Source organism: Pteropus alecto, unplaced genomic scaffold, assembly GCF_000325575.1.
Source record: "Pteropus alecto unplaced genomic scaffold, ASM32557v1 scaffold78, whole genome shotgun sequence".
Classification (NCBI taxonomy): domain Eukaryota; kingdom Metazoa; phylum Chordata; class Mammalia; order Chiroptera; family Pteropodidae; genus Pteropus; species Pteropus alecto.
The window spans coordinates 16,141,330-16,155,076 of record NW_006443124.1 but is presented as its reverse complement, the minus strand read 5'-3'; the positions used below and the strand labels follow the sequence as shown (position 1 = coordinate 16,155,076).

The 13,747-nt window shown below is 43.1% G+C and overlaps 1 protein-coding gene across 4 annotated transcripts in view; it reads right to left on the bottom strand.

Annotated features, from left to right (window-relative positions):
* RNF130 (ring finger protein 130) overlaps positions 1-13,747 on the bottom strand; it is an 80,626-nt gene that overhangs the window by 34,032 nt on the left and 32,847 nt on the right. For all 4 annotated transcript variants that reach the window (XM_025040647.1, XM_015598154.1, XM_006923245.1 and 1 more), the window contains exons 3-5: positions 10,342-10,413; positions 8,349-8,431; positions 1,758-1,854 (exon numbers count right to left, since the gene is read on the bottom strand). In XM_025040647.1, the coding sequence (XP_024896415.1) occupies positions 1,758-1,854; positions 8,349-8,431; positions 10,342-10,413 (252 nt within the window). The remainder of the gene's footprint in view (positions 1-1,757; positions 1,855-8,348; positions 8,432-10,341; positions 10,414-13,747) is intronic.

Here is a 13,747-nt window from a genome sequence, read left to right as displayed (position 1 = left end):
CAGAGCGGATCATTACTGTTAGTATGAAGCTGACAAACAGCCAAGTGTACCACTCTGGCTCTATGTTAACGCTGAAGGACAGCAGGTAACGTAAAATATCCCTCTGATCCTATTAACTTCTCTATAACACCCCATTTATCTGGCCACCAGTTTTTAAATATCTTCTATTTTTAAACACAAGTAAAGCACAAAACAAAGACTTTTGAACCTAAGAAAGCTGTTTTAAAACCTAAGTGTCTGATCCTGAAGGAGAGGTGTAGAGCCATCCTGGGGCTGGAGAATGACTAAAAAGTGGACTCAAAAGTCTTCTGATTTAACAATATGGATATCTGGTTTCTCTGGCAACCTTTGGTTCTTTCGGCTGACAGCAGATTAGAAGCAGAGCTGGGAAAGGTGGCTGGGAGAAGCTTATACACAGAGAAGTGACAGACTACCAAATCCAACACAAATGGCTTCCTGAGCAAAAGAATGTTGCTCTAGATCACCCCAAAGCCCAATTAAAAAAAAAAAATCACGGCAGAGTGTAATAACTGGTGCTGGTAATGACACCCAGTTACTTAGGTTTATTATTTTTTTTTATATTTAAGGAACGATAGTAGCTTCTAAGACATTCCAGAAAGCTTTTCATTAAGAACAGAAAAGTATTAGTAGTTCAAAGAATAAGACTTAAAACAACACCAAGAAGGCTGGAGGCAACAAAAGGCTAAGTTAATACTTCCCTAAGTGTCTGCTACATGCCAGACACTATGGCAAGTCTGTGTTAAACTCCTCAAATGGGGGTGACCTGGCCCCCCAAGGGACATTTGGAGACACTTTTGATTGTGTGACCGGGGAGTTGTGCTACTGGCATTAGGAGAGGCCGGGGATGCTGCTAGCCAGTGGAGAGGAACCTTGTCAAACTATAACGTCACTGATATCATGTGATCTCTGGAGATGGAAAGTAAATGGGGCATGAATGCCCATTTTGGGACTGCAATTAAACTGTCATCTGATGGCGTATCTCTAACAGAAATACTCAGATCTTCTTTGGGTTGCCAGGCTAAAATGAGGAATTCATCGGTTGGGTCAAATTAAACTTTTCGCTCCATAAGGAGGTTATTCATACACTTTTTCTGAGACTAGAAAGTATTTCATTTTCTTCTAAAAAGCGTTAATCCTGGATATAGCCTTCTCTTAAGGAAGGAACTGTAGGAAGTCTCCAAGGTCTTCGGCTGGCAGGACTGACTCATCCGGCCAGAGGTAAAGGGCCCCCCACGGCCTCTGACCTAAGCCCCTGCCAGGCTGCCACGGTTCACCCAGGGCTGGCACTGCCACCTTCGCTGCTTGCAACTTGACGCCCAGGAAAGCTGAACTCAAGAGGAAGGAACACAAGTGATGACATAGTTTTCTATTATGCTGAACGCAGAAAAAATTACTACTGGAATGGAGCCAAAAGTCTATATTCTATTCCTTTTTTAAAATAAAAAAGATATTGGAATGAAGGAGAATCCCAACCTTCTCTACCTCACTTCCTCATCATACACCCATCACCCAACAGAAGTGTGCTCCAAAGCAGACTAGCATAATTCTGCTTCTCTTCCAGGAGTTCCCTCAGACTGGCTGGATTTTATTCTGGAAGAAACGCACGATTGGACTAAAGAAGCTACATAGCAGAGAAAGCCAGCGTTTCCTTGTGAGACATAACCATCCACTCCTGCTGTGTTATGTTACAGGTAGAGATAATACTCCCCAAAGTAGTAACAAAATAGGAAACATACCACAATTCCCAGGGCCTTCAAAATATTAAGTTTGCACATAGGACAGGTACAATGTTCACTAAGCCAGGGATCCACACAGGACTTGTGAAAAACATGCCTATAAAAAAATCGAGAATTACATCACAAATTATACACTAAAAAATCATTAGACCAAAATGCAAAGAAATTGTATGAAAAAGTAGCTGGCAGAAAACCTCCTGAATCCAATCTTACATATCGATAGGACTGTATAATGAGAACTCATAAGTAGCATTTGGCTATTTGGTCTTTTTATTCTACTAAATTCCAAAAAAGATTTGAAGAAACTTAGGCAATTTATTAAGAATGAAGACAATGAACTACACCTTATAAATTTCAAAAAGATATTCAGGGTTAAATGAAGAGTTCTGTGTGTAATTATTAGTTTCATGGAACTCTGTTTAAATGTCACTTAAAACATTACTTAAAAGGACTTCTTAGCAACCTTTGCTATATGTTTGTAAAAGTTACAGGGTAGTTGGGGCTATCTTTAGGGATGAACTGTACTTACGAATCAGATAACACTTAGCCAGCAGTATTCAGCTGAAATGTTAAAGGGAGAGAGAGGATAGGTGACTTTCTCTTGTTTAGGAGAATAGAAAGTCACATCCTTGTGATGGGAAGTCAGCTATGGAGGGTTTTACATTCCTAGGAAAGGAGCTCAAGCCCTTTGGAAGGGAGAAAAGATGTTGGAGGAACTGCAGCAATCACTGCTCTCAGCTCAAGTTCCCTGCACGGCAGCGCCAAGAAGCTGAGGTGAAGGCGCGGGGAGTCCCAGAGCCAAGACAGAAGTTTCAGGCACCTCTGGAAGAATTAGAACCTAAGTCTTGTGATGAGATGAAAGAAATTTTAAGAAAGATAATAAACTGCATCATCATGTGTCTTTAAAATGTCGTTTATAATTTCTATCTAGATTATAAAGTTACATGCGGCCGTTTAAAAAATGTGGGGTTAATTTTAAAAAGAGGTGTAGAAAACTCATTGTTTTAATTGGGATTTGGAAGAAACGCTCATGCTGACAGCTTCAGCCTGAATGACACCCACCCACTCACCCATTGCCACTCTATGGCCTTGCATCCATTTGCTTTGGGGTAAGAATAAAGGCCTTGAAGGAGGCATTTGTCAGTCTAGTCTGAAACCTGTAAATAATGCAATGAACTGGAGCCTTATCACTCTGGAAGGCTCTTATTTAAACCTGACGGTTTTTACTTAAGGGGTGGAAGTCACCGAACCGTAGTCTCGACCTAAATTCACTTGTGTACATAAGGCCTCATGTCCCAGTCCTGTTCCTCGTATCCTCATCTGAGAGCGCTCCCAGAGCGAGGGGGAGGCTCTTTACTACAGGGACCCCTGAGGGGTGTGCTCAGGGCTCGGTCTGCTCCCCAGCAGTTGTCAACTGTGCCAGGCTGGCTAGTCTAACAAAGACCAGGACTTGGCTTTTAATTCTTTTTGGGGACACAGTCCCCTCTGGGTCTGACATAAGGGACAACCTCTCCCACGACAGGGTGCATCTGCCTGATGTCTGGCACAGGTTTGGGAGGCCCATGACCGCTGAGGGTTTGGTCAGCAATGGGTGGAGTGGGTAGATGGGAAGGTGTTCCAGGCCAGTTCTGTGTAGGAAGTGGACAATGAACTTTGGCCGGTTGACAGGTGACAGAAGAGACAAGGTGCTCTCTGATGGGCCACTTTGGTGCAGGAATGGCTGTGGCAGCCGACTTTAACCAGATACTTGTGGAGAACTCGGTTTAAATAAGCTGCAGTGGCCTGGGGGGTCAATGGCTTTCCCCTTTCTTATTGTTCTGCCTTTCTATTACTAGTTATTCAGAAAGAACAAAACGGTATAATGCCGTATTTAATTTTTAAAGTTATAAGGGTTGAGTGTTCCCTGCATACCCATTCCTTTAAACCTTAGTCATAAATACACGACTTTTCTTGTATTGGGGTTGTTTCCTTGTAGGTTTGTTGACCAATAGAAAGTGTTGGGCCCCTAGCTATGGGGCACAGTAATGGAGAACAACAAAGACCAACTGGTTCTCTGGGGACAAACCGAGAAAGCCTCCCTTCCTTAGATAACTCAAAATCTGAAAGAAGTATTTTCCTTTTTAAAAACAACTTTTCCTTCTGACCATCTGTCCACCCCGCAGCTGCCCAACCCCAATCCTGCCCATCGGCTAACTGCCCTGCCAACCTCCAATCCGGAGGTTGTCAGTCTGATTCCAGAGCACACCCCTCTCTTCTGAAAACAACCCAGCAACTTTCCTCTTCATCACTGGCCCTTCTGACACAAGCCCATCACTCTCCTTCAGGTCACCGATGGAATCCTGGTGAATAACTGCCCTGGCCTTGTTTCTTCTTTTCTTCATCACCCACTCTCTTCACCCTCTGGCTTCTACCTCTTCAGCTCTACCATTTCTTCAAGCTCAGCACGGCCTTTCCCTTCCTCCTGGCTAACCTGGACGAACACCCTCTCTGACTCCCGGCCGTCTCATCTGAAAGCTGCGGGGTGGGGGGAGTAGGAGGAAAGGCTATCTGGAGCAGTAAGTGAGAAGCTGTACATGGAATACTTAGAACAGCACTGAGGATATGCAAATGGAAGGTGGTATTAAACATACGTTCAGGCAAAGTAACATTATCGTTTTCCACAATATCCCAGTAAACAGTCAGAGCGCCTGAGGGTGCCCAGCACCAGAGTGACCTCTCACTAGCTTGCAGAAGGCCACAAGCATCCAGACACCTCAGAGGGTGGCACCTGGGGCCAGCCAGACCTTGAGAAGAAGCCCCTTCCCACAGTTACAAAAGACTTGATAAAATAATAAAACAATAAAAATACACACAAAAACAGAAAAGAACCCAACACCCTTAGGGCTGAGTGGTGTACTGGGATGGAAAGCAAGTGGTATGTTGAGGACAGTGAAACGTGAAAAGGACAAGCAGATCAGAGCTTCAACAAAGTCCTTTATTCCTGTAAGAAATACTTTGGGATACAGAATGTGAAATGTCTGGAACATAAAAAAAACAAAACCAGAATACTAAAACATGATGCCTCGACCTGTCCTACTCCCACATGCACAAACTAGAGTGAGAGGAACCACGCTGGGTGGGGTGAGGAGTCTACAATGAAGGTGACTTGTTTTCACAGCTCTGCAGCCTCTTGGTGCCGTGCAAGAACCTGGCAAATATAAAAGGATCCAGGATTATTCAAGGTCAGAGACAAGTACTCTTTTCCCCCAGCTGGGACTGGCAGCACATACCATTTTAAACAGGCCCTCCCTATGAGGCGGGGGCGTCACAGTGCTGCCTCGGCCAACAGCCAGATGACTGACCCATTTGAGCTCCTAAAGTGGCATCTCAGATATGTTTATCTATGCTGCAGCACTCCATTTATGAAAAGTACTTTTAACTACTAAAAAATTTTGTGGCTGACCTTTAAATAAAAGGTCTAAATTAGGTGACAGTTTTTCAGCTTCTAAGACATGTTGGCTAACATCCAAAGGATGATCAACTGACACAAGTGGGAGGTCCCCAAGCAATGCCAACTGCCATCTGTCTACAATACATTAACATGGCAGAAGGTGAAAAGCGAAGGCCATGCAAAAGCCAGCCATCAGTGAGGCATGCTATCTAGGGACAGGAGTCTAGTTCCTCTGCAGACGAGCTCATTAAAACTAAGGACAGACAGACACACACAGAAGCACCTGAGCTTTTCTTCTTCCCTTACGTAAGAGAAGAGGAGACAGTGACTGCAGAGCCTTTTCAAGCCTAGCTGTGAAGGACAGAAGCTGTAGGGTGATGTTTGGAGATGGGACTGAAAGAGTTATGAAAACTGGACTAAGAAGTGCCTGAGCACAATGACACGTGAATGTGCAGAGACAGAAAGACCACCACCTGCAGGGAGCAGAGAGTCAACAGAGCAAGGTCCTCTGGAAGGGAGGAGCTGACATGCAGAGGCCCATCAGGACAAAGCTGCCAGGGTGGGTGTGCAGGAAGCTGGGTCAGGAAGTTGTCTCACAGCCATCACTTTCTCTGTGAAGGTGATGGTGAAGTTATCTGCCAAGAGCGAGGGCCAAGAGAGCCAACCAGGGAGTGAGAAGGGCTCTGTAGCACCCTCTGGGAGGCAGGAGGAACCAGAGCTGCCTGGCAGCAAGAGCAAAAGAAAGACGTAGCTGAGTTCCACTTCTGCTCTGTGTCAAAGACCTACAGACATAGGGGGTAGAACAGGGTATCCAGGCAGAGGGAACAAAGCAGCAGCACAAGGCAAGAGTTAATTCGAAGGTGCCTGAGAGGAATCCAGTGTCAATAAGAGGCTTGGAGAAGAATGGCAGTAAAGATGAGTACTTGTGTGGAGCCATCTTAGGTCAGTGGTTCTCCACTGGACACATCTGTACTTCTCAGAGCTGGGGGTGGGGGTGCTACTGGCATCTACTGCTGGAGCCAGGGATCCTGTTAAATGTCCCATAGCACACAGGATGGCCCCCCGCCCTTCCACCCAACAAAGAATGATCTGGTCCCACAAGTCAACAGTGCCAAGGCTGAGAAACCCTGCTCCAGGTCAAGAGTTGTCAACTTCAGTCCCCCAGAATGTTACTCAATGTGCGAAGTTAACTTTTACCACACCTGAGAATCATGATGATGTCCCCACTGCAGAGAGGTGAAATGTTTTGCTGAGCAGTGTGTGCAATGCAGCTCAGAGAAAGCTACAACTTACTGAGACTTAAGAGGCGAGAGCAATAAACACCAATCTGCTCCAGAGCAAAAGGGACACCGTGAAGTCTGCAAAAACTCTAATATTCAAATGCAGACCACAAACACAGAGACTGAGATGAATCCTCGGGTGGTAGGTGCAGCCACAGAGATGGCTAAAGTCACCCAGAGCTCTGGACCTTCATGAGGGTGGCCGTGAGAACCACGCAGGTACCTGTCAAACACAACGCGCTTGGCTGCCCTGTGCAAGTGTTTCTGAAAGCGCCCCATTGATTCCAATGCAGTCAGGTTTAGAAAGCACTGGACTAAATTAGGAAAAAAGAGAACTGACAGTGAAACTTTGGAAAAGCCAATGCTTAAGGGATGGAGAAAATGGGAAGCAAGCTCTCCACAATCTCCTATACTGGGCTGAGGCCCCCTGAGGAAGACACTCATGTTAGTGCAGACCATGAACAGTTTTGGGCGCCTTTGTTCTTAAGCCTCTGAATTGAAATAGGAAGATGAAGAATTTAGAAAGACATGGCTTTCTTCCTGGTCATTCTGGTGTCAAAAGAAATCTGTATAGGTAAAAACAGGTATTTTTTAAAAAATAGGTTTTTTAAAAGCAGGTAACAGCTGACTGCTTTATGATATACCCTACTGGTCTTTTTCCTGATCTGTAAGTGTTATGTGTATGTGTATTTCCTTCTGCCTCATGTTTTAGACTGTAAAATACTTCAACTGAAGAAAAACTGGTAAGTAAATAATTTAATTTCCTGCGAAACAGCTTACAAGTAGTTTTATAGATCTTCCTTTATATATAAACTACAACAACTTGATTTCCAGAATCTTGGTTTTCTGGAATTATTCTTAAGTGCCAAAATTTTTTTAAAAACCTATCTTTCTACCGGGACTGGGCTCAGACACATGTGACATATAACACAGTGAATGGATGAATGAATAGATAGAAAACAAGTCTTTCTAGGCTCAAAATAGATCACTTTGTGAATAAGTAAAATAATACCAGTAGGCTCATTAAAATACCTGCTACTAATTACTTTATTCATTCACACGTTCTGCATTGCAAGAAGTCTTGTTAGAGTTGAGAGGATGTGTTGTAAAGGACAGGGCAAAGGAAGAGGAAAAACCTTTGATTTTAGGCTTCTCAACAGGTGGTTTCATATTTTTCCAACTAACACTCGGAGCTGTATTGTAATGTGTCACACTCCTGAGCATGGGGCAGCACCACGGTAGAAATCAACGTGCTAAATAAAGAAAATGTGCTCCTGCGGGACACTGAAGGGCAGTAGGTGAACACCAACCATCCTTTTGGAGGGAGGTCAATGTCAGCTTGGCCGTTTATGAATCATGTGGCCCTAGCACACATGGTTGGCTTCACTACCTTTAGTGAACTCGGGGAGAACCCTGACCTCACAGGAGACAGGAAATGCAAACTGCAAGAGTGGCACACCTATCCGTGTCACCACACTACATAACCCAGGTTCAGAAAATGACAGCCTGCATCCCCAGAGTTCTGGCACCCTGGCTGCATGAGCACTGCTGAGGCTTTGTTGGAGGGCCTAGTGACATGCTCTGATTCAAGGAGGAGAGGGACAGTGGCTAGTTCTGAAACCTACACAACTCACAGAATTAACCATTTTGACCTTAGTATTCTTTAGCCTATGGATGTGTCCGGAGGTTGTACCTTGTGTTTCTCATCACCAGAGAAAGGCCTGTGCATCAGTCTGGCCAGGGGAGCACAGTTCACTGCTAAGTGCAACTCCCACTACGTGCCCTGTGCATTGAGGTAGCTCTCAAAAGCACATGGGATACCCATTCTGAGAAGGAGACATACAAACTGCATTCCTTTTTAAACGAAGAAAGGTGACATACTTGCAGGGCAGAATCCGGACAACATCATTCTGCTTATAGCTCTCTATGCAGACGGCACAATGATCAAAATCTGGCTCTGTTTCCTGAAACAAAAAGCACAGGAACCAAGTCACAGGCCAAAGTCAGAAGTGCCTGAACGGAGGGCAAACAATCCAGGTCAGAAAAGTCCGGTGGCAACTACAGGAAACAAGTGACTCTAATGTGAAAAGTTATGAAAAAAATTTAGTGCTTCCATTTGCTTAACTACACCAACCCAAATTATATCTAAGCTCATCTATTTTGTTTTTAAACTATATTGTACTAATTAATACTAATTCTGTTTGTGAAACATCTTAGAAATCAGAATCGTAATTTTTTTCCAAGATTCAAACCAGCTGTCATCTGGCCCATGTGCGTATCCTCTCCCCACTCTTGCGGCATGGCTACTCTGGTCTTGTGGGTGTCCCTGCACACCTGCTGCAATCTGGGCACTCCCCAGGAGGCGCATCTGACCACATGGCTAGGTGCAGGGAATAAAGAAGCTGAGCCCCAGAAAATGGCCGCCTAGAGTCTCGCCCCAAGGACGGTTGCAGATTTGGGGCAGAGAACTCCTGGGCTCACCTTGGAGCTGGGTCTTTACCGAGAGTCAGGGGGAGTTAGCCAGGCATCTGGTCATCCAGGGTAACTGACTTCCTTCCTCCTCTGGGCTGGGGGTGAGTTTCCCTGAACTGTCATAAAATAGAGCATCTCCAGGCACCTAAGCCAGGAAAGGTGACACTATTTGCCATGTCACTGCCATTTGACTTCAGTGGGACAACTCCTGGCAGGTCTAGGAGGTACACACTAAGAAGAGGTGTTAGCTTTAATACAGAAAGATTGTTCTGTGCTAGCCCAAGGGACAAAGTAGGATTGGTAGGTTAGATCAGCTCCAGGGAACTGCAAATTAACGTGGCAGCTGAGGGCCACCACACCGAGTGTGCGTCACACGGGTGACCACTCTTTGGGTTACAGTGCAGCTGTTGTGATGCTGCTTACATTTTCTGCGTTTTCACTTTTTTCTTTCTGTAGCATACAGTGAAGTTACTGGCCATGTCTCCACGTTTGAGCTGTATCATGGAGAACCAGATGTGTGGTGTCAAGGCAGCTGGGGTGAAGATGAGTCAAGTGAAGAATGTGGTAAAACTGAGAATGAAGAACCATCTGTAATGAACCCCCAGATCTTTTTGTTAAAACATTAGAATTGGGTGTGTGCAGGAGAGAGTTCTGGTGTTATGCTTCTAGAAATGAAGATTTTTCTTTCTGGATAACCTTGACTGTGCAGAATGTGGGGTCTAACATTATGTTGCTCTTTTGTCCTTACAGAGCGGAAGCAGGGCTCTAGCATAACTTGAGATCTGATTGCGGAACTGTGGTGATGGGTCTCAGCCACGACCTCTGTCACTGCCTCTCTGACCGGTTCTCCTCGCCATCAGGCCCAATCCTGTGCTCTTTCAGCAAACCGCTCAGCCTCCTATACAGACAGGGCCTTGTAAACTGACATTCCCTCGAAATGTGGGTCTCCAGTTTCCCATTTTACTAGAATAAGAAATAAGACACAAAGGAGACGTGGTACAGTCTCAGGAAGCTTAGCAAGATAACACATATACCCGGCTACTTTTGTGTACAAACTGCCCCATTAGAGTTCTTCCCAAAAGGATGCTACGTTTGGGCAGAAGAAAACTGTTGAACACCACAGCTAAGATAATGGTGAGTCATCCAGTGACGCTATTAATGGCACGAGCGGTTACAGTCCAGGACAGCAGAGAACTGTACGAGGGCCTCCGAACAGCAGGCATACTAAGAACAAGATTTCAATGAGAGGCTAGTTTGAAATAAAGCATTGGAGGGTATACTTGGAGAAAAATAATAATATAACAAATGACACCCCAATGATTAGGGTATATTCTCGCCCATCAAATCAAAAGCATAACCACTTTATTATTTTTATAGTGTTAAAGTTATTTCATTACTGTACCTTGTCACCCTTCTTCACTGTTCTGGTTGTCAACTTGCTGATGGCTTTCTTGGCTGCATCTCCAAGACGACGCTATGAAAAGTGCAGAGAAAAACAGATATGAAGTGCGATATTGCTGAATAATATTCTTTATTTTAAAATATATAAATGTATGTCCCTAACACCCTACACATCACTCTCCATGTCAATGCACATGAGGGCTCTAAAAAAAGCAAATGAAAAATTAGAAAAACTGTCAGCTTTCTCCTAGATTTGGTATATTGGTTGAATAATTAAAAGTGAATAGTTAAAAGGCCAGGTATCATAACCACTACTGCATTTTGATTTTAATAAGCACTTGAAATATTATAGAATTGTCAGAATCCACTTCTTGTACATGTCAGAGTTACCACCACAGCTCTAATTGCTGTCCTATTCTGCTCCGAGGACCCTCGCTATTTGACGTCTGAGCTCTGTCTTAGTAAAGGATACCTCCTTTGGCCCTCGAAAGAGTTCATTGCATTGCCCAGTGTGGGAGGAGGGATGTGGTCACAAGCTCTACATTATCTCTGCCACTTCAATGCTGTGTGATCTTAGGAAGGTGTATTTACCTTCCTTCCTAGGGCTGAGTTCTTCTCATTTATTTGAGAGAGTTGGGTCAGAGACTAAGGCTAGATTTATCTAATGCTTTGCTAGACATTGCTAGCGCTGCCAGACACCAAGGACCCAAAGATGAAAAGATAGTGTACTTCTAATTTTGAAAAGCCAACTGAACTGGGGACGGCCTGGTAAGCACATTTTACCTGACTGCTATACAACAGAGTGTGCCCAGGTGGCATGGCACAGGCCAGAGGAGCAACGTCAGGGAGGTCTCTGAGGACATGATGCCTGAGCTAAGGCTTGGAAAACAGAGCAGGAAGGAGTGAGATAAGGCAAAGTGCTGGGGTATGAAGGGGGATTCTGGACAAAGAACAGTCTAGTAAAGACAAACAGGTGTAAAGTGCAGGTATGTGAAGAAAATTATAGTTCGATATAACTAGGGTGGGCGTACATTTTATTGTTAGAATTAGAGTGCTTTGAGAATCAGAAGGCTCTATTAATTATTACACTGAGAAGATAGGTGCACACAGGCACACGGGGACAGATGGCCACTCTACACACAAGATCCTGCACGGTGAGAGCCAGGTGCTGAGGCTGCAGGAGTATGTATGGTGGGGGCTAAAAGAAGGGAGACCTTGGATTCTAACCTGAGGAAAAAACAATCATAAAAACAGAAATTTTAGGGAGAATTAAAAAACTGCACACAGAATTTATGTATCCATCACCCAGCTTCAATTATCAATATTTTCCCTGTATTTTTCATGTTGCCCTCTTTAACATGCTAGAGGATTTCAAAGCGCATTACAAACATTGTATAATTTTACCCATAAAGTCTTCACTATGTCTTTCTAACAGACATGGGCCTTCATTTGTGCCTTATCTAACAAAATTAACAATAATTAATCACATTATCAAATACTCAGATTATACAGTTTCCTGCTGTCTCAAGAATGTCTTTTTATAGTTGGCTTGTCCGACTCAGGATACAAAGTCCAAACACTACATTTGGTTGCTATGCCTCTCAAGTCTCTTTCAATCTGAGTCCCCTCTATCATATATATGTGGAGGGGCCTCCAGATGTGTTTTTATATGTAGATAGATGTAAATAAACATCAGCCATATGGAGGTATAATTCGACTTTCTGACATCACCATCGCTATCAAAACAGTGTATCTGTCACCCTGTCAACCCTTCTGTGCCTCTCCCTACTCCCTCCTATCCATCATCCTTCCACACCATCCCCCCATGACTTACTTTCTGCTACTACAGTTTGTAAACGGAATAATAGTTTGTACTACTTTGTGTATGCTTTCTTTCACTCAGCATAGTTATTTTGAGATTAATCCATATTGTTCCATGTATCAACAGTACATTTCTTTCTTGTACTATGTAGCATCCTACTGTGTAGATATACCACAATTTATCTTTTTACTTTCATGGGACATTAATATTTTTTTCAGCTTTGGATTGCAATAGATAGAGTTGAATACATCTTTACTTGTAGAAGTGTTTGTAAGGACACAAGCTTTCTTTCCTCTGGGGTAAATACCTACAAAGTAGGGAAGACTGGCTGACATGGCAGGGATGTTTGACTTTCTAAGATACTGCTGAAGTGTTTTTCAAAGTGAGTAAACCGTTTTATGTTTCCACTGGCAGTGTATGAAAATCCTAGTTCCTCCACAACCTCACCAACATTTGGTATGACTGACCTTTTTCATTTGAGTAACTACTGTAGTAGGTGTGCTGTGATATCTCATTGTGGCTTTAATTGCATTTCTCTAATGAGTAAATATGTTGAACATCTTTTTATGTACTTATTTGCCATCTGCATATCTTCTCTGGTGAAGTGCCTGTTCAAAGCTTTTGCCCAGTTTCCTACTGAGTTGTTTTCTTATTGATTTGAGCATATTTTACGGATTCTTGATAAAATTCCTTTTGCATGTATTTTTTTCACTCTGTGGCAGAAGTTTTTAGTTTTGATGATTTATCAATTTTTCATTTGTGGATTGTGCTCTGGTATCCTATCTAAGTAATCTTAGCATATCCCAAGGTGACAAGATTCTCCCCTATTTTCTCTTTTAAAAGTTTTATCATTTGAGGTTGTATATGTAGGCCAGACCCATTTTGAGTAAGTTTTGTAAATGGCGCAAAGTTTTAAATGTGTGTATGTGTGTTTTTACGTCATATGATATACAATTGTTCCAGCACCATCTGTTGAAAAGGCTGGCCTTTTCTCATTGCATTGCTTTTTACACTTGGCAAAAATCAGTTACCCATAAATGTGTGGGTTTATGTCTGAACACTATTTTATACCATATATCTATTTGCCTGCCATTACGTAAGCATCACATTGTCACGATTTCTGCAGCTTTGTAACAAATCTGAAATCTAGTAGTTAGCCCTCCAAATTCTCATAAGAATTTTAGGTTCAGCTTGTCACTTTCTATTTAAAAAGCCATCTGGGATTTATACTGGGATTGCACTGAATGTATAGATCAGCTTGGGGAGAACTGACATCTTAATACTGAAGCCTTTCCCTAGACACTGTGTATCTCTCCATCTATTCAGTTCTTGTTTAATTTCTCAGCAATATGTTATATTTTTCACTGCACAGGTCTTGTACATCTTTGGTCAGATCTCTAATAACTTCTTATTTATGCAATTTTCTTTTTTACGCTAGCAAAAATGGTATTTTTTAAAACAGGATTTCAATTCCCATTCACTGCTTATATAGAAATAAAACTGATTTTTGTATATGATTGTGTATCTCCCAATCTTGCTAAATCCATTTGTTAGTTCCGGCAGCTTTTTAAAAGACTCCATCAAG